We start from the raw sequence: 23357 nt of genomic DNA, 5'->3' as shown, positions 1-23357 counted from the left end.
ATAATTCCTCTGCTGATTTTGCGTTACAGAGCTAGTTTTATTACGATATTTTTCTGCCGTTGGGTGCCGGTTTACAGCGAGCTCCAACTCAACGCACTACGAGAAATGGCGTAGTTGAAAATGCGTAATAATTCTGACCCCTTCTCACGTACGAAAGCATTTGAAACGAGTATTTCGCAGTGATGAAGATGAAGGTGCCTTTCGTACCCTTTCAATATCTTCAGCGGCAACGCTAATAATTTAATTGTTCGTGCGAAGTGACAAACAGTCGGTGACTATACCCACAGTCACGACACGACACATGTTGCACGTAAAATGACGAGATTGTTGACGCAGCTTGCACCTTAACAAGAAAGTCTAGTTAAGAGACTGGGCCTGCAAACACGGACACAAGAAAGAAGTCAAGACAAGTTGCCTTCCCTCTTGTGCCCGTGTGTGCATGCCCAGTCTTTTATCATGAATACCTGCCAACTAGCTCACCTCTCTGATATTCTAAGAACGTCAAGTCATACCTTCACACCTGTCCTGTTCACCACGCCTCGCTTGCATAAAGACTTCAGAAGGTGCATATTCTTTATGCGAACGGGATCATCTGAAACTTGCCTGTCGTGGAAGACTTGTTACATTGTGATCCACGTCGAGCTGCCGGATATATTCGATAATGTCGAACATTCCGCCGGGCATGAGGCGCTTGACCTGACAATAATGTGGCGGCTTTTGAGTTCCGAGGCTCCCATGTGAGATGGCGAGCTGAGAATCCCAAAGACAACGAGACCCCGCCGCGCGAGCCTGGGAAGCGTCAACTCCAGAGCATGATGATGATAGTTTGATGATGGCTTGATGAGATATATTATATATTTTAAGATATTTTTGTAAGTTTCTGCGTTATTTCCTGAGAAAGGCCGTGTATGAAACGCGCATTGTGAATATGCGGTACCTGTTCCCAGAGTTCACACCAAGAAGACATTGAGTTGGAAGCGTTTTGAAGGAACGAATGAGTGGCTTTGTATAGTGTGATCAGATTAGAATGCAGTTGCTTTTCTAAAGCGCGTATGTAGTACAAATTACACTAATCTTTTCCTTCGGAAACTAATTTAGTATAACTTTTTGAAATTTAAGAAGCTATTCAGGTTATCACGTCTGCTGTGAAAGTGTGTTTTGGAATGGGTGCAACGAAATTGGTAAGGCCAAAAAGTGCGATGTCTAATATATCAGTTGTTACAAATCTCTAGGTAATAAAGGTTCAATGCTTCAAAGATGGAGGAAAAAACCACCGAGTAGACTACAAAGCAAACGTGAGTATACAGTTGCTATATCCGACTGAAAGTTCTTTGCATGCTCTAATATAAAACATTGCTGAGACTGTCAGAGAGCAAGACGGAAATGCTCACCACTGCCTGAAACGCTGATTTGATGCAGTTCGACCTTTTTTCACGAAACAATAAATCTGTTTTCTCTTGTGTTGGTCTTGGTACTAAATCCAGAACCTGCAACCAGTTCGAAACTTCTAGAATCACTTAAGATTTAACGACACAGGCTAAGGGCTAGTGCTTGTCAAAAACTGCAATATGATTATAAGGAACGAAATAGTCCGCTACTCTGGACCAGAGGAACCCAGAACGAGAGTACCAGAGTTTTTAAACACAGGGCTTCGTTCCGGTTAAAAAAGCACTTTTGCATTTTACCTTCGTCGGAACGAGATTCAACCCATCATCTAACGCTGAGAACTTAAACGCGATGTCCACTAAGCTACAGAGACTGTGACGTTGTTCAATGTAATAATTATTAAAAAGAGAACACAACACATGCGAGGGAGTGGGGTGGGGGGTGGGAGGAAGAATTATGTAGGAGTCTCCCAAAACGACGGTGAAGCTTACGTGCGATATTTTCAACTGCAACGCCATTAACAGATGAATATATGAAATTTTTCAGCGGGACCAAAACGCTTTTCGAAAAAGCCTGCATCTGCAACAAAAAGTGAGCAAGACTCCTTTCATGATGCTCTAGTTGGCGTTGCTTGTTTTATCAGTTCCTGATGCACCTATTGCTTGTCTCAACAGGGCTCCTGTCAATGCCTTCCTTTAGCGCGGCAGCATTTCAGGCGTTTGTCGCCGAGAGTTAACTCTTGCGTGAACGGCCACAAAACTTAGGCCAAATTTCTTAAGACACAATAATGTCCTATATTTCACTTTAGAGCTCGTTACCGCTGTAGGTGCATCGTCAAACGCGAAAAGTGACCGTCGGTGTCAACTCAAATTATGCAAAAAGCCACGTGATCAGAGATTATGGCTTGATGGCGCCATTATGTGACGTAACCATTGACGTCATAGACTGCCAAAATTTATGAAGTCATTAAGACGTCACATGATGACGCTATTACACGAGGTCGTTGCTTGGTCAAGCGTCGGCCGATCTCAGATGCAGAGCCACAAAACCACGTGAGGTGCAGATGGCTGCGATACCTCCGATCCTAGAGGCACTGCGAAACCATGTTAGGTGCAGACAGCCTTCATCGATGGAGGGAGGATCTGTACAATCGACTCAGCAGAAGAAGAAGAAGAAGAAGAAGAAAAATTATGGCTGATCCCTCCGTCGTAGGAATCAGTGTATAACACAAAAGTAAAACGCGTCGTCACAGTAGTTGATTGTTTATAGTGCATTGGTATATTAGAGCTGGTACAATGTCTATTATTGTTTGACAGATATAGCACCGCTTGATGTGGACGCACCCAGGTTGACGCCTGGTGGCACATCTCTATACCGACAACTAACGCCCATGATCATGATTTAACCATTGCGGTAGCTGAAGTAGTCAAGATATACGTGGACGCCACTTGTGGTGAATCCCGCGCAAAGATGGCATCAGGAATCACATAGTAAACACTGACACTCGATACGCACTCCTTCAAAGCGTCGTAAAACGCGAAGAGAAACGCGAAGAGAAACGCGACGAGCATCGTGTCTTCCCTCTAGCCTGGCCTTCAATTCTCACAGGGCGAGCGGGGAACGCGGTGCGACAGCCAGGCGAGCGTCGGAGAGTTGTTTCTCGTTATGTATGAATCAAGGAGGTTAAACCTCCTTGGTATGAATACTGTGAGCGGGGCTTCCTTGTTTTCCTCTCTTGGGATAAACCCACCGCCTCGCGGTGTGTTAAAACTTCTGTTGGAAGCGCGCCTATTGCGACGGTCGTTACAAGGCGCGTTGCCGGAGGTAATTGCGGAGGAAAGAAGTTTTTTTTTTTCGAGCCTGGTGACACCCATGTCAACGCCCCGCTATAAATGGGACGCCAATAGCTTCCATCCATCCATCCATCCATCCATCCATCCATCCATCCATCCATCCATCCATCCATCCATCCAAGAGCACTGCGAGAGGACAGTGTGAAAGATAAAAGGCACGTACATGTAGCCTCCGTAATGCGTTTGGCGGTAGCTCAGTGGGCAAAAAGCCCGCCAGCTATCGTCGTGGGCCGAGAGGTCGTGGGTTCGACTCCTATGAACGGAACTTTTGGGGGCGAAGCTCCTTATAGCATCACCTGGTTGGTCGTCGCTCCATGCGGCGTGTCCCCGCCGTCACGTCTCCCCTTCCATTCACTAGATGGCGCTGTCCCATAGAGATGCATGCAAGCTGCAGTAGGGTGACGATATACTAGATGGCGCTGTCCCATAGAGATGTGTGCAATATGTGTGCAAAAAGAAAAAAAGAAAAAAAAAAGCAGGGGCACCCTGCACGCTAGATGGCGTGCAGTAATCAAAGCGGCGTATAGCTTTGATTACTGCTGGGCGAAACCACTGAACATTTCACGGTGTAACCATGATTGCTTCAGGAGCTTCGCCCAAGCTCTTCATCATTCATCCGTGGATATGCTGTAATTTTTTTCTTAGTTTTTTTTCTTTGCCATCTGATGGTGTTTATTTTGCTGACGTACTTCCGTGACGAAAGTACGTCATGAAAGCCTTGGTGGACCCCGGCATAAAACACTTTCGTGTTAAAAGGAAAATAAGAAGATGGATTTCGCTTTCAAGCCGTCTTAGGCGAATGCATAAGAGACCCTGTGAGCTTTGGTAGGATGTCCTTAGGTAAGCGTTTTCTACCCAGTGACAATTGAATATGCCAGTTCCGACAATGTCCTCATGCCACACTCCTGGCTCAAAACATGGAAGGCTCGTGTTGTCAAATCTTTCTTTGTCCTACGTCTTTTGCGCTGTTTCAATATGATCAAAACATTCATGTTTCTCGTCGAACATCCACAGACACTCTCACAGGTCAATTGACACTTTGGAACAGACCAGATGAATGCAAGTGCTTATAATTATGAATTGCTAACAAAAGAATTGTAGAGCTTAGGCAGATGCGACCGCGGTAATCTATATATACATAACCAAGTTTCGAAGCATTACCATGGTACTTTTTATTGTTTCAACAATTTAGCTCACAGAAATTTTAACTCCGGCTGTTCTTTGGCAGCAGTGTGATTTATGGGCTCTTTATATTCTCTAGGCAAGGGGCACAGACACAACCGACATGCGACCCTCACGAAAAAACAGCACACAGGTGAGTATCAAGCTAACCACCTGCTCATAAACGTCATTATTTCGGAAGAAGGAATGGGTGCGACAATTGCCGCTAATAACTAAGTGTTTGTGCAGCTTTGTTATAATACGCAGTTCATGACGTGCCCATCCTGTCCGACAAGGCAGACCGATCGGCAAGAAAGCCAATTTCTAAAAAAAAAAAAGTTAAGGCAGCTTCGCACTAGGGGTGTCTAGCCTAAAGAAAGTGCGAAGCTGGGAGGCCTTCTTTGTTGTTCTTTGGTTTTCTCTTTCTCTCCTCAGCTCTTTCTTTATTTTTCTTTTTCCGTTCTTTACGTCATTTTTCTCTATTTATTTCTATTTATTTCATCCTCTCTCTTTATCTATTTCTTTCTCTTTCTTGCTCTTTGTATTTTTCGTCCTATTTCTTTCTTTTATTTCTCTGTCTTTCTATTTCTCGCTCGCTTCTCTTTTTTTTCTATTCTATTTTATACGCGGTTTTGCCTGCGTTACGCCAAGCGACGACAGCATACGACAGCCCGTACCCCTAAAGTGCTCCGCACTTATCATCATCAAGACGCTCGAAGAACATGAGGAATGAGACTTCTTGGCGCGAGCGCGCGCTCAGTATGTTACAGATGGCTATACTTTTCGCGGTTTTGCCTGCGTTACGCCAAGCTACGACAGCATACGATGGGCCGGGCCCCTAAAGTGCCCCGCACTTCTCGCCTCGACAAGAAAATATCATCATCATGAACTGCGCTCGCTCCCTTCGTCCTCTTCTTCATCTTCTGCTTCGCTCCCCGAACATGTGCGCCCGGCACGCGCTCTCCCGCGGCGTCGATCTGTCCAGCGTTGGATGCAATAACTCAGATGACGAGAGAATGAGCACAAATTGAGAGAGAGAAAGAAACAGATAAAAAGGAAGACAAAGAGAAAAATAGAGAGAAAGGCACGGAAGAGAGAGAAAAAAACATACGAAGACATATAAACAAATCGACAGAGAGAGAAAGAGAACGACAGGAAGAAAGAGAAAAGTAAAGAGAAACAAGGAATGCCGCCTAGCTGCGCTGCTGGTTACAGCCTGGCGCCGCTAGTGCAAGCTGCGCTAATTTTTATACTGCCGCCTTCATAGCTTGTAATTGCTTTCTCCGGAGAAAACAAAATTGTAGCTCGCCAAATGTGCCAGTTCATTACTGCACATCAATGCGCGTAGTTTGTGGAAAAACCGTGACAGCATTACTGCATTTACATGATCACATTGCCGTTCTTTTTTTTTACCTCTTGCTTATTAATTTCCCTGAATTATTCCGGCATAAAGTGACTTGGGATCTAATAGACTCTGTTTTGTCTTGAACTGCAATACTCTAGCTCCGTTGTAGCGGGGCGAAGTCGAAGTGTGTAAATTTAACCAAGACATGCAATGAAGTTATATTTCTGCGAACTAATGGTCTTATTCATTCCCAAAGCAAGTAAAACCGAGCTATCACATGGCAAATTTGGTTTAAAGATGTTGAACCACGGCAAATTCCGTCATACATTCTTTCTGCAGACAAACATATTCCTTTCAACTAAGCCCATTAGGTGTGCAAACGATTATTGCGGCAAGGAAGACTTTGTAGCAGTATTTTTAAGTGTCCACGCGCCAATTTTATCTTCTTAGGCAATAAAATTAAGCACCCAATGGGAAAAGGCAGCACAAAAATGGGTAAGTGGCAAATCTGTTTTGTTATTACCGCCAATATACTCGCTACATCTACTTGCTAAAGAATGCGTCGCTTATTGTTTTATACCTTGTGGTGTTTTATGGCGTTTTCGGTTAGAACTGCGCATGTGCAATAATAGCTTATGCTATAGTTGAAGCACACTTGCTGTTGAATTTATTTGCCGTTTTCATAAGAACAAGAAGTTCTCATGCAAGTACACTAATATTTGCGGGAAACTCAGGTTAGACAACTTTTAACAAATATTTCAATAGTGCTGCCCCGGAGTCCCATTCAGTGTGATGAAAGAGTTAAAGAAGGCAACCCTATCACGCACAAAATGTCAGGAGTCGTATCACTAGTGCTATTTTTGCACCATGTCGTGCAGAGAAATTGACTAGCAATGCTTCCAGATTACCAAGCTTTCCAGATGAGAGGCGTTGATTTATGTGAAGCGTCATTTTAGGTAATCAGTAAACTTGTTTCTTGAAAGGATAGATTACACTTATCTTTTTTTCCATGCGCATCTAATTCTCAAAACTTCCATCTTTATCACTGTACTATCCGGATGCGTCGGTGCTGAATTCAATTTGAAATGTTCCTTTACTGGAAAATCCGGCATAAAAGAAAGGTACTGTCGGTCGTGGTAGCACAATCGAGCATATTCGCCATGTATTATTGAGTGTTATGGAGAGGGGTTTCATATAGCTTTCCGACGGTTGGTTTATGAATGCTTGTTTTGCTACTTCAGAAAGAGTTTAACGGACATTTTATTTGTGTGTGCATGCGCGTACCTGTGCTGCATTCTTGCCTGTTTTCAGATAAAATGATGACAACAATGGTTGCAGCCCAAATAGGAACTGCATGTAAGTAAAGGAGCCACTACACCAATTTCGGGTATGATATATAAGACATCCGATGGTCACTGAACAAAGAAACCCATTCGCATCTCAAGCGCCTCTGATACACTCACGTTGTCATTTAGAGTAACATATGACTGCTATTACTTCCGTTTAACCTGAAGTACCAGTTTCTCTTGTAGCGAATAAAAGAATGAAGCGCGGTTACGCTACTCCTGAGACACCCCCAGCAATGTGTATTTATTCTTAGTAAAGACACTTTCTGATTGATTAAACTGCTTCGCCGCGAACCATGTAGCAGCCGCCTTCTTTACCCGGCCGCAATATAGCCGTGCTTTTAGCTTTTATTTAAAGCAAATATTTGATTGGCCACCATCCAGTCTTCACTGTGACCCCTTGTTCAGCTGTTGCTGACCTCCGATATCAGACTGGTTGTCTGTTCCCTCAGTATCCTAGGCGATATTTTTCTGGATAAAGAATTGCAGGTTACATGTGGACCTAATGCAAGTGTCACAAATTTGGCTTTTTCCCCGGTATCCCGAGTGCCCAATCAGGGCACTGCTATGTTCGTAATAAAAACATCCTGTTTAAAACGAGCAACAACCCCAGTTGAAAATGACAACAGAACCTGCCATAGGAACAAAAGAAATGCCTGTTGTTACAAAAATGTTTCTCTCTAGTTACTACAGATGCCCGATGCAGAGATAGACATTTATGTCATGCAACATAGTTTTTTGTCTTGGTATCAGATGTGAATTCTGTCATGTCTGTGTTCTTACCACCGCAGGCTGAAGTACTACAACAAATGTTTGTAGAGCCGCCGAAAAATGGGTTGTCACAACAGGCACCAAATTATCACAACAGAAATGTTGCTTAAATAATGAGTTTTCTTGTAGTATTACAGAAACCTGATGACACAACAGGCGTCCAACGAAGCCTTGTACAACAGACAGCCACAACGTGAAATGTCCCAAAATACGAGAAAACATCAGAATTTTCTGTCGTCGTATTCTGTAGCGTTCTTCAAACGGGATGTCACTTCGCCCAAAGTTCTAAATTACATATAGCTCATTATGAGAAGCAAGTTTCCTGATTTCATAAACATTTTATTTAGCTGATTGGCCGGTTCCACTGAATGTGTGTGCCCTAATTCAATCTGTTCTCCTGTATAAATGCATGGTCACTGTGACAAGAGAGGTACGAAGTTCTTATCTCTTACCTGTAGCTCTATACGGGTCGTATTTTCCCTGCACACTCATGCCATCGCCAATATATACCGTCTACAATTCTGAAATCTTGCCGTAGTGCCGTTCTTAGCGCCATTTAGGTCATCACAAAACAAGTCAGAACTATTGCGGCTAGCCTTACCTCCCGCAACTTGTTACGCTCAATATTGCTTCTCCGGAACAAGCACTGCTTAAAATAAATTTGATCTCAAAACGCGACGTGGAACGCTTGATATCCTGGCCATACAAAAAGACAAATTCAGATTTGATTGTCATGAATTAAACGAGTGTAAGTGGCACACTTCTCTTGTGCTCCCTCAGCGAGTTCTACGAAGGCGTCGCATTATGTTACGGGAACATGCAATTGATTCATGCATACCTGAAACATATCTTCCAGCTAAAGACAGAGTGCATTCGCATGTACTGTCGAAGAAGGTCCGACCCGACTGCGGTGTTAATTTATTCTGAAAAACTAAAGTGCGCAAAAACGCGCAGAGAGAAAAGCAAGTTTATTTGAGTGAAAAAAAAATTCATGGAGGAATGAGGGTCGCTCGCCTTGAGGAAGGAGGAACAGAAGAGAAATGAAAGGTAGGGATGTTAACCAGTATGCTACTCTGCACTGGGGGAAGGGATGGGGGAGATATAAAGATAGAGACAGGGAGAGAGAGAAGGAGAGCATGCAAGCACAAAAAAGTCACACACATCTCACAGTCGTGATAACGCCGTTAGTCTATAACCGCCGGTGCAAGTCTGATGTCTCTAAGAAGTTGAGCACTGCCTTCGTCGCTTTCCCCCGCGATGACCTCTCAGGACAACATTCCAGAATGGTTTCTGCCGTCATCGGCATCGCCTTGAGGAGTGTCAAAATGTGCCCCATGACGCAAGCCTAGAATAACAGCTCCCGGCCGTAGAACTAGAAAACGTTGGTAAAACAACAAAAAAAAACACACACGACGCATCGTATATGTTTTTCTTTTCGGCTTGGTTTTGTGCGCGCCGTTCTATGTCTCAGAGGTACCACAGAAGCCAGACTATGTCGGAGAGGTATCACAGAATATGGGTCTAAGATCTAACATGAAGCAGGTTGTCGACGTCTTTAACTTCCATTATCACTAGCTTGGGGTAGCACTGGAAATTTCAACCGTAATTTGATTTGCTTGTTGCTAACTACCAATTGGGAGACGCATTAAAGCTTGTGTGAAATGTAAGAAAATATGAGCACTGTTTTCAATACGCATGTTTTCAGTGACTAACTCGGCCGTCAGTATAGCGCAGTCGGCTCTTGGATTGAAAGGCTCGGGAAATAACAGTGAGTATGCCTGCAGCTTTATTTAGCGTTTACAATCAAGAATTAGCATTTACAACAGCTGGCTGGATTTCACCTGAGCATGAGATTTCAATACATATAAGAGGGGACTGAAGAGAAGACAGAAAGATGCTTACTTCTGGGAACGAATAAGGAGCATGGCTCAGCGTCTTCTATACATTCGGAGTTTGTTTCAGGTGCGGAGAACTTTAGGGGCCCGGGCTCTCGTATGCTGCCGTCTGTCTCTCATGTCACCTGGCGTCACGCAGGCAAAACTATGTACATTATAGCCTTGTATGAATAGTGTAGTATAGCAATAGGCTGGGAAAGAAAAGTGAGAGAGAGGAGGATAGAAAGTAGGAGGGGAGAGGGTAAAGCATAACATAGCAATGTATGGCGTTAGACAGGCAAAACCAAGCATAGGCTAGCTATGTACACTACAGTATAGTATAGTATAGTATAGTATAGTATAGTATAGTATAGTATAGTATAGTATAGTATAGTATAGTATAGTATAAGTATAGTATAGCATAGTATAGTATAGCATAGCAAGCGCCAGCGTAGCTGAAGGGCAGGTGAATCACTGCTCCGCACTTCCTACAGTTTTCACGTTAAGTGCAAATGCGTACATATTTTTTGGTGAATGTGATGTACATTTGCTAATTTCGTGTTTACCGAACATGCTAGCTTCACTGTCACAAGATATCTTTTTAGGCTCATAAGGTGTTTGTCCATATTTGTCCACGCACAATCAATTTCACCTATATAACCGCGAATGTGTGACATCAGAAAAAATTCAATTCCTACTTTTTCTCCTTAAAAGAAAAAAAAAGGCAAGTGCTGCAATGTTGAATGTAAGAGGGCTGTTCTGCTTCGAAACCCTGATGTGTATTTGCAAAGATTCCTGCTTTATTGATTCGAACCGTTGAATGCTTACGTATGACAGCTTTTGCTTACCCATACGCAACTCCAGTACTTTCGCTGAGGCCTTAAACACCAGTCACATTCTTAATGATCAAGGCTCGGAACGAATGTGTTAGTGCAATAGACAGTCCTTCTGCATCTGGAGGAATATAAGCCAGTGTGTGTCTCCATTGTTTCTGACGAACCCTGGAGCACAATGCAGCTTTAGGAAATGGAGGTTCTAATGAATTCGTGTGCGTTAGCAATAGAGATGGGAGGGGCGACAAGGACGTGTAACCAATGTATTGGCGGTCCGCAGTGCTTACAATATGCAATCCCACTCAATGTAAACAGTGCAGGCAATGTGTGCTGCAAGACAACGAAGGCTGTATTCGATGTAATTTTAGAACGCATTCACCTAAACTGCAACAATGAATCATTTGCTTGCCGTCCGATGAAATTTTAGAAATTGAAATTCGTATGTGAGGCTCCTGTCGTTACGAAAACCTTTGCTTGAGCGGTCGTCAGAAACATGGGATATATATCTGGCACATTCATACAATGTAATCTTTTGTATTAAAGCTACTATAAACTAATAGCGTTCTACGCTCGGTCATTGTAACGTTTATGCAGATGTGTGCATATTATTTGCCCTTGAGGTAATATGAAGATTGCTGAGTCAGGAAGTAGGTGCGGCTGCCGAAATTATTTTATTACCAGAATAACTGTCATTTCTTTCGGCTAACCAAGCCGATATATTTTATTGCTACATTTTTGAGAATGCTGCCTCCACAGTTTCTTTTCTAATACAAGAGCTATGTCACGACAGAACTCTTGAAACTTCGTCATGAATCACGAAGTGAGCGCATGAACACTTCTTCAAGAGGTTTTAACGCGGTAGCGTTAGAGCTCGTGTCGCAGAAATTCCGATGTCGGCGTCGGTGACGGCATCGTTGGTTGTGAGCGACAAATTGTCCGTGACCGAAAAATTGAGAAAGTTGCAAATAAAATACACAATAAAAATTTTCGGTCCCATGGAGGATGGAGCCCGGGCTGTTTGCGTGGCAAGCAGGTGTCCTACCAAAAAGCCATGATCTCACTTGCAACTTCTTCAGAAAAAAACACTACATAAATGCCATGTAGTGGAAGGACTCCTCAACGCATTTAATGTTTCATGGGAGAAGCGCACAATCGCGCAAGGCGACGCTTAACTGCATCAACTGTTTCAGTGAGATTTTCGTGTGTGAAAAAACTTTGAAGTACACAGGCATGTGAAGACCAACTTCACATATTTCGCACTCCCATCGGCTCTCAGACTTTTTGCCGTGTGCCTTGCAAACTAAGCACAGCCTTGAGGGGTTCTTTATTTTGTTCTGCAGGTGTCACACTCTAAGAAAAAAAAAAGAGTATGCGTGACTCTTTTCGGAGAGTTCTGACTTGCCACGTATAGGACTCTCTTTAAATAGTCACGGTGACTCTATTGGTGGGTCAGGGTCGGCTCGCTATTGGCCGCGAGATCGAGCAGAGTCGCCGCCTGGCGGCTTCTGGCTGAACCGCGCCTAGTGTGGATTGCTCCATGCGTCGTCTGCTAGCCACGTTGTGTTTGCATGTGCGCGTGCGTCATGCAGGTCCTCAAAAGGCGCTTTGTTCCGTTGCGTCAGTGCAACTTTAGACAGTTATAGTTTAGCGGGCTTTACGGAATAGCGGGCTTACCGGAATAGCGGGACCGAAATACGCATGCGCAGTACCGTACGTGACCCGTAGCGTTTACCGTCCGCACGCTATTTTTCAGATTTAGCGTTAGCGTGTTTGCGTGGTTAACGTAGTGTACGTAAAACATGGCGGCGGTTTTCGACGCCCGCTTCGAACTGAATTTAGCGTTGATGTGGACGGATCCACATCTTTCGTAGCAAACGACTGTGCGAAATAGCTTCGCTTGCCTTCAGGTAGCTTCGACGACACGGTATTACGGATAACTTAGCGTAGTTTTTGAGATCGCTTCCCATTTCGAACGTCCCTATGCCTATCTAGAAGATCGGTGTAAACAAGTCTGCAACATGAAAATTTTCGCTTTTGGTGCGTAGTTCATATTTATTTACTTTTATTTTCACTAAAAAAAGAAGCAATATTGCTGCGTGCGGGGATGCAGGCAAGCATTCTCGGTTTTGTTCTTTTCACTTTTTTTAATGCATTCACCCTTTGCAAGGTGGCGCCACCGTCCCGGCTTGGGCACGTAAACGCTATCCCGCTAAACTAAAACATGCTTTCCGCAACCAACGTTTGCGGCACGGTAACGCTATAGGTTGTATTCACGTGACGTCAGGTTGGCGGAAGCAATAGCGGAAAGTGCGCCGGCTGTGCTGGCAACCGTGTGACCGCCATTTTGAAGGCCGTCCGTCCCGACCGGTGCATTCACCGTCCGCCGCCTACAAGCTGTATTTGCTCCACATTCCTCTTGTTTTAATTTATTTGGCTCAAGAAGTATTGCATTTACCGGTTGTGAAGCTGCTGCAGCCACGGGCGATGAGCACTCGTCTCGCTTGAGCGTGTACGCCGAGAAATTGGACGCCGATGCGATACAGCGATACACGGACAAAGTGGCTCTCAGCGGTGGCGTTGACCCACTCATTCTGACCAGCTGTTCTGACGAGCAAGGAATTAAGCCTCATTCGAGATTGCACTGGTACCGAAGGTGGAACTTTCAGACATCAAGGAGTACTTGGTGCACGCTACCAGTTTTGTGACGCATGAACAACTGAAAGCCAAGAAATCTTTGGAAGAGTGGGTTTGTCGAGGAACCCTCGCTGAAAAGTTACGGCGACTGCGTCGTTGTGCGCGCAAAGGTAAGATAATCTTTAGCGTTGAACTTAAATTTCAGCTGTAAGCGCGAAGGGTGAGCGTACCAAACAATTTGATGGCAGTGCGATTCTCTACGAACCTGGTTGAAGCAGCGGTGTTAACAGCGCTTGCGAAGTAATGCATGTAAAAGCACCGCTACGCGGGGTACTTTCGATTGCAGTCGAGTGCGAACGAGACTTAAATTTCGACGTGATTGACTCACCTACAGCTTTGATCGATCACGATGAAAATGTATCTCTAGGGCGTTATATTATTTAACGAGACCAAGGTTGCAAGTCACCTGTGTTTTGATGCAAGTGTACAAAACTCGCAGCCAGAAGTCCACTTTAGCGAGAAAAACAAAAGCGTGTGCGTCTCATTTTAGCTCGCAATGTACCGCGCATGTGTAAATATGGACAGTCTAACGTTGAGTACTTTACTGTGTCATGCTTTTCGCAGATGTTTTCGCCAGTGTAGTGCGGCAGAATCTGAATGCATTTACTGTGTCAATGCGATTTTTTTTCGTGCTTCGTTCGCGAGTTTCCTCCTTTTTTATACACAGCTGTCAGAATACGAACTCAACTGAGTTTCTATTCGCAGGTAAACCACTCTCAGGCGCTTACCACACAGCCTTTGGAGCGCGGCGAAGGCGGCTGAAACATTCGTCACGACGCTTCGCCGAGAGCTCCAGAGCATGGCTACATTGACCGCGAATAACGTTCGGCAACGAATAAAATTTAACCGTTCTTGCGTTCTCACGCGTGTCACTCTCCGAGTTTGTGCGATTGCTGCACCCAAATGCGGCGCAGTTAACCGTGATTTTGGGTGGCGGGCGCAAAAAACGGCTTAACTCGCGTATCGCGCAGAGGCACACATGGGGGGCACGGCCTCAGATATGGCGGCACAGAACACCCGGAAGCAGTGCCTTCCCGGCATGCCGTGCGGGTATGCTGCGGGAGAACAGGGTTGCTCGGGGGTGAATACCACCTATTCCCTTAACTCCCGCTATGACGCTAACGCTAAACTATAACTGTCTTTTAACCGCTCGTACGTATGTGTAACACGATGTAAAGGAGCATTTGGCCTTGATCGGCTGTATATGTACTGTAATAAGATCAGTGAGTGCACTTGTCGAGAGTGCTGTGTGTGGTCGTCGTACCTTCCGTTCACGAGAGTCATATCAGTGCAGGTGCCGCTCTGTGGCTCAAGCTCATTGCAAAGTGCACTTGGCGTTGTCCTAAAGATGATAAGTATTAAATCTCATGTGAATATAGCCTTTTAGAAGCTCGGTGGTAAAACAAAATGCTTTCATGCACTTGCGCGTTGTGGTTAGGTGTGTAACCTCGACTGTCGTTTATAGGTTACGCGACGAGCTTGAGTTGTGTACGGTCCTGGTCCCACTACAGAGAAATATTTCTGTCAAGTCTCGTTTGACACTTCGGTACTTAAATTGTCCCCTAAACAGAGCAGAAAATGGAATGACACGGAAATCGCAAAACTGAGTTTCCTTGCGCAATTATAACTCGTGGCGAAATGTATACAAAGACACCCGTGTACTTAGATTAAGGTACGCGTTAGACCCCTGATGGTCAAAATTAACCCAAACGGCATACTTTGCAATTATGTCGTAGTAATTTCACGCGAAGCCACATCTTTTTTTCTTTGCATTATCTTAGCGTTTGTGTTGCGTTGTTATAGTAGATTGACGGAAGGCAGCGGACATTGTTCGCATGAAAAAACGTACTTCGGTCCCGTGAAATAACCGGGCCCTTCTTCCATTACTGTCGTGCAAGTAACCAATCGAAGAAAGTTCCGTGCTGTACAGTTACCTTTGTGTACTGTTACTGGAATAAAAACAAGCGTGTGCGTGTTAAACGTCTCAGTCGCACTAAAGCGCTGTCAGCCACGTAGCTTTCCTCAGTAAACCTATCAACTGTCCTATATTTCATGGAGAACCGAATAAGAAATTCGGATGAATATTTGACCACGCAGTCATCGTGCAGGAATACGGGCTTTCTTTTAAAGACGATAGTCTTTCTTGGGATACTTAAACGGAGAAATTTTGGTCTGTCTTTCTGTCTTTCTGTTTGTCGGCACGTCCCTCGATTCAGCCACTCGGCCAGAGTTGAACCACTTGCCCAAGGGCCAGCCGTCTTGAACTGGTACGGCTGTTCATACTTGTGAACGCTGTCGATCAAAAAGTAAATATCATGCATATCTGAGGTGCAACATCACTAGGTAAGTATTAGGTGGCGTGTTCCTTTAATAGAAAATGCATACATACGTAATTTTAAGGACCCTAGTTTCTTACGCTGCGCTGAAAATGCATAAGAATGCAAGCTCGAGCGAGTTGGTATGCGTTCATCTTTGTTGAAACAGCGCTCACTAGACGACGACGAAGTAAAAGAAGGCACAGGACAGGCAGCGCCTGTACTGTGCCTTCTTTTACTTCGTCGTCGTCTAGTGAGCGCTGTTTCAACAAAGCTGAAAATGCGACTGCGCTGAAATTTGCCTTCCTCCGTGCCCTTCGCACGAGCTCATTGTTGTGTTTCGGTTTCGGTTCTGTATTGCACTGTACGAATGCCATGGGTTGGTGTTGAAAAACTTTAATTTTGAGAAGGCCAAGAAGGTGAAAAAAAATATTTAACAAATGAAAAAGCAGCGTTGTGGGCGGCGTTCAGGCTGCCGGTTGTGGGCGCCGCTCTGGCGTTCCTGTTTTACCCAGGCGACGTGTAAATAAAAGAGTGTGTGGAGAGTACTCGTCGAGTGCGGACGTTTCTTCTGCTTCAGCGCTTCGCGCCAAACCGCGTGGTCGGGCTGGACGGCGTCCCCGCCGGTCGCGTTGGTCACCGCCGGTCTTCGCCTGCTGCTGCGCCGGGACTACCAACACGCAACACAGCACTCATGTTTCCCGACGTATTGCCAGATGGCGTCCATATCTCACACAGCGCCTCTGCTATCGTCTTTACACGACATTTGCAGCGAAGCACGCAGATACGCGGCCAATTTTTGTTGGGGGTTATCCAGATGAACAAGAAGTAAATACTTAATTCAGACGCACTACAGCAGTGCGTAGTAAGTGGAACACAAGCTAAACATGTACAAATAAAACAACAAGAAAATGACATCCATTGCGAAAGTGCCGACTGTTGCCGAAGGCGAGCAACCCGTTCGTTGGCAGAATGCGCTTCTCTCAGAAGTAATAATAACGTTCGGCGCGCTTCGTGCATTAATTCGGGAATGAATTCGAGTGCACATATTACCAGAAAGCTGCAGTCAAGGCATTTTGTTTCCCGGAAATCGTGTCAAATCGCTCACAACGAAGCGCTGTTGTGTGCGTTTGTATACGCGCCGATAACCGCCTATCCACACTTGCGCGGGACTGAGCTGCCACCTGTAGCCCGATCTCGCGGCGAATAGGAGAGTCCCCCGACCCTCTAGGAAGAGTTGAAAGACTCTCATCCGAGGGATCACGTTACCACTTATAGGGAGTCAGACGACTCTTGCCGGTAACACTCCTACGGGGGTCAAGTGACCCACACCGAAGCGTCAAGCGACTCCACGAGTATTTTAAGCTACTCATTTGACCCTTGCTCTACTTTTGCGCGACTACTGTTGAAAATAGTGGAGTATTCATTTTAAGCATGTCCAATAATACTTGCCGTTCTGCCCAGCGACTGCAAAAAGGGAATAGTTCAATTTTAGCATTATTTTAATAAAACTCGTCAAAACAACACATATGTTCCAGCAAAGTTATATAGAAAGCGCGAAAAGATGGTATTTGATTTCCAATTAAGAACTTTGGGTATTCCTCGTTTACATGCTTCTATGAGTATAGCCAACTAAAATGTGTGACTGATGTGCATAGTGTTATATAGTGCAAAATAATCTGCAGAAATGGGCATCATGTTTCAATCTTTATTCCTTATGATTAAGAATAAATCAAAAAGTGGTGACGGCTGGAGGTCTCAGACTTGTGGCTTGCTAGGTTGTCGCTCCTGTTCAGCGTGAGCACCATGAACAACGGTATCTGAAAAGCAGAACGTGATATTATGATGAGAAAATAAATTGCAGTAATGGTTTGCAAAACCTACAATATACGTGGTTCACATAGACACAATGAAGGAACGAAAACAAATTCTCACGTAAAAGGCAGCGGGAACCTCGTCTCGCAATAGGCACTGGCTATACACGAATGAGAGCACTTTTTTTCTGAGAAATCGCTTCAAAATTTGGTTTCAGAATAAACACGGTTTTGCGCGGGCTTACCCCGACACCCAAACACTTCCTCCGGCAGTCAGGGGCACGCCGTGAGCGGTTACAGGCCGCGTGTTTTACAAACGTAACCCATACTCAGATAAACACATGCGAGTACGAGGGCCCGAACGACACCCAGCGCGTGCGGACGCCGTCTACGTCGAGATCAGACATGTCATATGAGATATGCTAGAATTAGCACACATAACTCCCACAATCACGTACACTCACTTGATTCCGTTATAGCGTCATCGCAGATGTTGGCAAACCATGAAAACAGCAAACAGAAACGAAGGAAAAAAGTGCACGGCAACGGCCGCAACAATGATCGGCCGTCCGGGGCCGCAACAAGCGAGGCCATCAACAACGGGTGCCCTTCGCACGAGCTCATTGTTGTGTTTCGGTTTCGGTTTGTATTGCACTGTACGAATGCCATGGGTTGGTGTTGAAAAACTTTAGTTTTGAGAAGGCCAAGAAGGTGAAAAAATATTTAAAAAATGAAAAAGCAGCGTTGTGGGCGGCCTTCAGGCTGCCGGTTGTGGGCGCCGCTCTGGCGTTCCTGTTTTACCCAGGCGACGTGTAAATAAAAGAGTGTGTGGAGAGTACTCGTCGAGTGCGGACGTTTCTCTGCTTCAGCGCTTCGCGCCAAACCGCGTTTTCGGGCTGGCTGGCGTCCCCGCCGGTCGCGTTGGTCACCTCCGGTCTTCGCCTGCTGCTGCGCCGGGACTACCAGCACGCAGCACAGCACTCATGTTTCCCGACGTATTGCCAGATGGCGTCCATATCTCACACAGCGCCTCTTCTATCGTCTTTACACGACATTTGCAGCGAAGCACGCAGATATGCGGCGAATACGGCGGCTCTTTCATGACGGAAGCCAATCGGAACGCGCTTCAGGGGCGTCCAGTGACTCCTTTCGAGATGCTAACTCTTTTTCTCTGCCTGTACCTTCCAAAAGGGGTCACATGGACGCCCGAAGAGAGTAACGGTTCCATGACCCTCTTTTGACTCTTTTTTTTTCTTAGAGTGCACGGCGAAACTGAGCCTATTCGGCGATTTGTCGGCGCATTGGCGAGGCCATCAAACTACATTTTTTTGCGCGACGCCATGCTTCGAAAAAGCCGGTATTGCACCCATCGCCGCTAAAAACACAACTTGCAAACAGCTCCAAAAATGGACAACTATGTCCATCTAGCGGAAACCATATCAAACAAACAGCAAACCTCCTTGCAGCAAACGTTAGATAATGTGCTGCCATCTGTGAGACATTGTGAAAAACATGTCTCGACTACAGCAGTGGCCACGCTGTCCAGTTTGCTCATCTATGAGTGCCGGCGGGACATTCATGTCAAGCAGTCGCTCTTATGTCAGGGTTGTCTTGGCGACACTGACGCTCGGCCTCCGCTTCTCGAGCTCGAAGTTCTGCGCCTGTGATCGGCTTCCCGCGCTCGTAGTTGCGGATCCATGCCACGGCGACGACGACGCTTCATTTCAGCTTCCCTGAATCTCAGCAAGGCATCTTGATGGCAGTGTTGTCGTTTGACCTTCCCTTTCCTGGCCTGACCACGTCATGCACAGGCGCGTGTGTGTGCGTGTGCGCGTGCGTGTGTGTGTAACAAAACACATTAATAAGTATGCATCTTAATGGTTGAAGTGCGCACTAGGGGCCGGATTTCGCTATGGCGTTCAACTCTTAAAGGCGAAGCTTAAGGGTCCCCCAATTTTTTTACAGCCTGTTTCTGCTAATTATTTATCAAGTGCTTCTTAATTATTTTTTCGTGATGCTGTGTATTTGAAGAGCAGTATTCGAATCCAAAAGGCGCCTACAAGCGCCAAAATTCAATTATGTAACTGAAAATGATCAATTTTGCAGCTGCACCGTTTATCTGCATTGCGTCAAACAGCGCGGTCAAAAGTTGATTAGACGGCCTAGCTCATGGTCATATGCAAAAGGTTTACGGGGAAATTGGAACGTTTCAGGCGCGTATTTAATATGGCGGCCATGATAAAAACAGGTTGGTCATTTGTAAAATACGATTGCCAGTTAAAGGCAACCATTGTAAGCATTGTTTGAAGGACTATGTTCCAATCTACACCTCTATAGATAGGAGAATGGGGCTTTGCTTGCGCAAGGTCGCGTTGTTGAAACGCGTCTGATAGACACAGCTGCGTCTAATATAAACAAAATAATGAGTTACTGTGCCCTCTTTTCACTGGTCACCTTGAAGCCTTCCTATTGAACTGAAGGCGTTTATTTGGTGAAACGGGGCTCTGGTAGTATATCGTATACATTATGAAGTGTCTTGTATATTATAGTTGCTTTTATTTATATCCACTTGTGTGAATGACGATAATTATGATAACGATGATGTTCAGGAGCCACTGTAACCAGAGCACCCATTGTGTCACTGTGACATATCTTATTGCGAGATTTGAGATAATGTAGAAAATACTTTTCTTTTAGGTACTGGTGCTGAAAACATCGACGCTGGAACGTCTGGAAGTGGTGGAATGGGCGGGATAGATGGAATGGGCGGAATGGGCGGAATGGGTGGAATGGGCGGAATGGGCGGAATGGGAGGAATAGGAGGGATGGGTGGAATGGACGGAATGCCCGGAATGCCTGGAATGAGCGGGATGGGTTGAATGAGCGGCGCGGGATGTGCAGGTAAGTGTCACTGCTTTCTGTCTTGTAAGCAGGGTTTCACGCTAACAAATGAGGGCTCTATTCAAAAGCTTTTATGCCAGTATTGTTGGTTGTGTGGAACGAGGTTCCAATAGCCCGAGGTTTGTATTTAAGCAATTTCCATAATTCAATCAAAACCATTTTCTAGAAATAAAATGTGCAAATCTTTGTCAGGGAAGACGTATGAAAGAAGCCTATAAATTCAAAACATGCTCACCTCTCCTTACACAAGCAGAATGTATGAATTGTGGAACTTCGCCCTTGGCTCTTAATAACTAAGTCAGCATATGTGATAATACACAGGTAAGGTGATAATATGGCAGCAAAACAGGTTAATAAAAGGGAGAAGAGCATAGTCAATGCGAGGACACCCTTGCTTGATGATGGTAGCGATAGCATAAAACTATATTCAATATTTTCTATTCAAAGCTTGCCTTTACCCTAACGATTGGTCCGAAGTGGGAGCAGACCACTCCCACTTCGCTTGTCTCGATGTTACGTGGAAATGCTCAGCTTGAAATGACGTGTGCGAACTGTTGATGAAAATTTGGGAGAACAAATTAAAATAACTTTTAACGCGAAAGCGTTAAAGAGGTCGTTTCGCTGAAATTCCAGTGTTGTCCGTGATCGAGAAGTTGAGAAACACGAAAATAAAATGAATAATAAAAGTCTTCGGTTCGAATGAGAATCTAACCCTGGCCTTCTGCGTGGCAAGCAGGCGTTCTAACAAATAGCCACGCAGTTGTTTGAAACTGCTGTAAAAAAAAGCTATATGAATGTCATGTAGTAGGAGGAGTTTGCCTAACTCATGTAATTTTGCGTTGCAGCAGCGTAGAGCAGGCCAGCCGTCAAAACATGTGAATTGCGCAAGGAGTGCGCATTTTAAAGGCCCACCCATTACAAAGCACTCAGACATATTTCATCATCATCAGCAGCAAAAGCATCAACAAAGTGAGCAGCTGCGTAGGTTCGCGTGTTTCCTTGAAGATGCGTAGTGGGCCCCTGGCGGTTTTGGAAAAGGAAAAATTATGGCGTAGAGGGCACTGCGCAACTTTAATTGCAGTAGGAATTATAGGATAGTTTAAAATGGCCAATGTTACCCGCACAGACGTTTGTTTTCTTGCAGCACGGTTGAAGCATGCACGGAGAACCGAAGCGAGGCTATCACTTGAGAAGGCGATGCACACGGGGCCTGATTACGCTATCGCGTTCTACTCTTGAAGGCGAAGCTTAAGCGTCCCTTATGTTTTTTCCGGACCTACTGACTTTGACGCAATTAGCACTACGCTATTCAGACGGCGCCTACATCTGTCTGTCCCGCGGCGTGGTGAAACCGTGAAAACAGGTGACGTTAAACTTACGACCACGCACTAAAAAACGCAGTACTGTACGGAACAATACGGACTTCCTCCCTATAATCTTTCTGATAATATAAGTATGTAAGTGCACAAGGTATATGAAGTGATCTCTACGTGGCTACTTAAGTAATCACGTCTCTTCGTAGATTTTTAATTAAAATTTATATAATCACTCCGGCCCGTAACTGAGACCCGTAGTTTGTATAACGAACTTTGTACACAAACACGCGTCCATTTATGAAGTTAAATGGCCTAATTTTATTGGCGAGCTAACCACGTGTCGCCATTTCTTTAATGTTTCCTTATGAACATGATTTAGGGAGATTTTGGCGCACAATTAAGGCACCCGCTACTCCTTAGCTCTTGAAGGCACCGTTGCGCCAGAACCCATTGTCCGATGAGAACTGGCCCATTGACCGATTATTAAGCGATGGTCAGAAAAAGAAGAAATCAATTTTTCCAATGTACCGAGCGCTAGTCGCGTCTCTCAGGACCAACAATAAGGCTTTGCCTACCAACCAACCGAAGAATTTATTTTTGGTACTTCTGGTGAAGCGTTTTTTTTATTGAGCCAAAAAACTGTGACCCTAATCAATGTATTGTGACCCTAAGCAATCTGTAGCGTGGACATAGGCGGTAAGCAAATTTATTCGTTTTCATTTTAATTGTTCTTACGTATACGTTCTGGGTTTTGTTCGAGGACATTGCTAGGTCGTTGTGTATAAGTGACGTACTTTCTCCTCGATTGAGAAGACATTGCGGCCCAATTTGGCGTCTTTTTTTTTCTTCTACAGTGCGAATATCCACAGAATGTCGGCATTTACCACACTGACTTCGAAGCCGAAGAAAGAGAAAGACGGAGTCACGAACTGCAAAATATTTGTGTGCTGTGTCCTCATTCTGAACATTAGGATGCATTTTGCCATATGTGATGTGGATGGTTGAAATTTTGTCTGGTGATAAATACGTAGCAATTTTTATTGAGCGGTCAAAAAGCTCCATCTTCAATAAAAAATCACGCTTTTATTACTTCACCAGCCCTCGTTAGACCGAGTCTCTGTGCTTGTCTTCTGGTAACAAAGTTGTTAGTTACAGTAGGCCGAAAATGGTTTTTAACATTTGTTCAGCAAGTCAGCGTTTAAGCTATGCCAGGATTTCATATTTTATAGGGCGCGTCATAGACATCAATCGACGGTGACTGCCCTTTACTTGGACAGATAACGCTGCTTCATGTACCACTTGCTACCTTATTAATATGGCGAAATGGTAGAGGGCCGTGTACTTAGATTTAGGTGCACATTAAAGAACACCAGATGGTCGAAATTTCCCGAGCCCTCCACTACGGCGTCTCTCATAATCATATCGTGGTTCTGGGACGTAAAACTTCAGATACTATTATTATCATTACCTTATTAGTATGCTTTCGGAGCACGCCCACCCAGAGGGTGTACATTATGTCCTGCTTTACTTCTTATCCTTACATTATATCACCAACATTAGAGAAACAAGCGGGATAATCTCGTCCAGTCAACGTTCCCCTTTTATTTATTTATTTATTTATTTATTTATTTATTTATTTATTTATTTATTTATTTATTTATTTATTTATTTATTTATTAATTTATTTATTTATTTATTTTCAAATACTACAGCCCTATGCAGGGCTATTGCAGGAGTGGCATACATTT

At 44.7% G+C, this 23357-nt stretch overlaps 1 protein-coding gene across 1 annotated transcript; it reads left to right on the top strand.

Annotated features, from left to right (window-relative positions):
- Positions 1–1232: 1232 nt before the first annotated feature.
- Positions 1233–22750, top strand: LOC119373537 (putative mediator of RNA polymerase II transcription subunit 17; the record flags this gene model as incomplete). The annotated part of the gene is given in 8 exon segments (XM_037643590.2): positions 1233–1295; positions 1933–1977; positions 4501–4554; positions 6196–6240; positions 7057–7101; positions 9568–9630; positions 20090–20293; positions 22464–22750. Coding segments are annotated over 7 exon segments (497 nt in total), but the record flags the coding sequence as incomplete, so codon positions are not given.
- Positions 22751–23357: the final 607 nt, after the last annotated feature.

Source organism: Rhipicephalus sanguineus, chromosome 11, assembly GCF_013339695.2.
Source record: "Rhipicephalus sanguineus isolate Rsan-2018 chromosome 11, BIME_Rsan_1.4, whole genome shotgun sequence".
Lineage (NCBI taxonomy): Eukaryota > Metazoa > Arthropoda > Arachnida > Ixodida > Ixodidae > Rhipicephalus > Rhipicephalus sanguineus.
The sequence above is the reverse complement of the archived record's forward strand: the minus strand, read 5'-3'. Positions and strand labels throughout refer to the sequence as shown.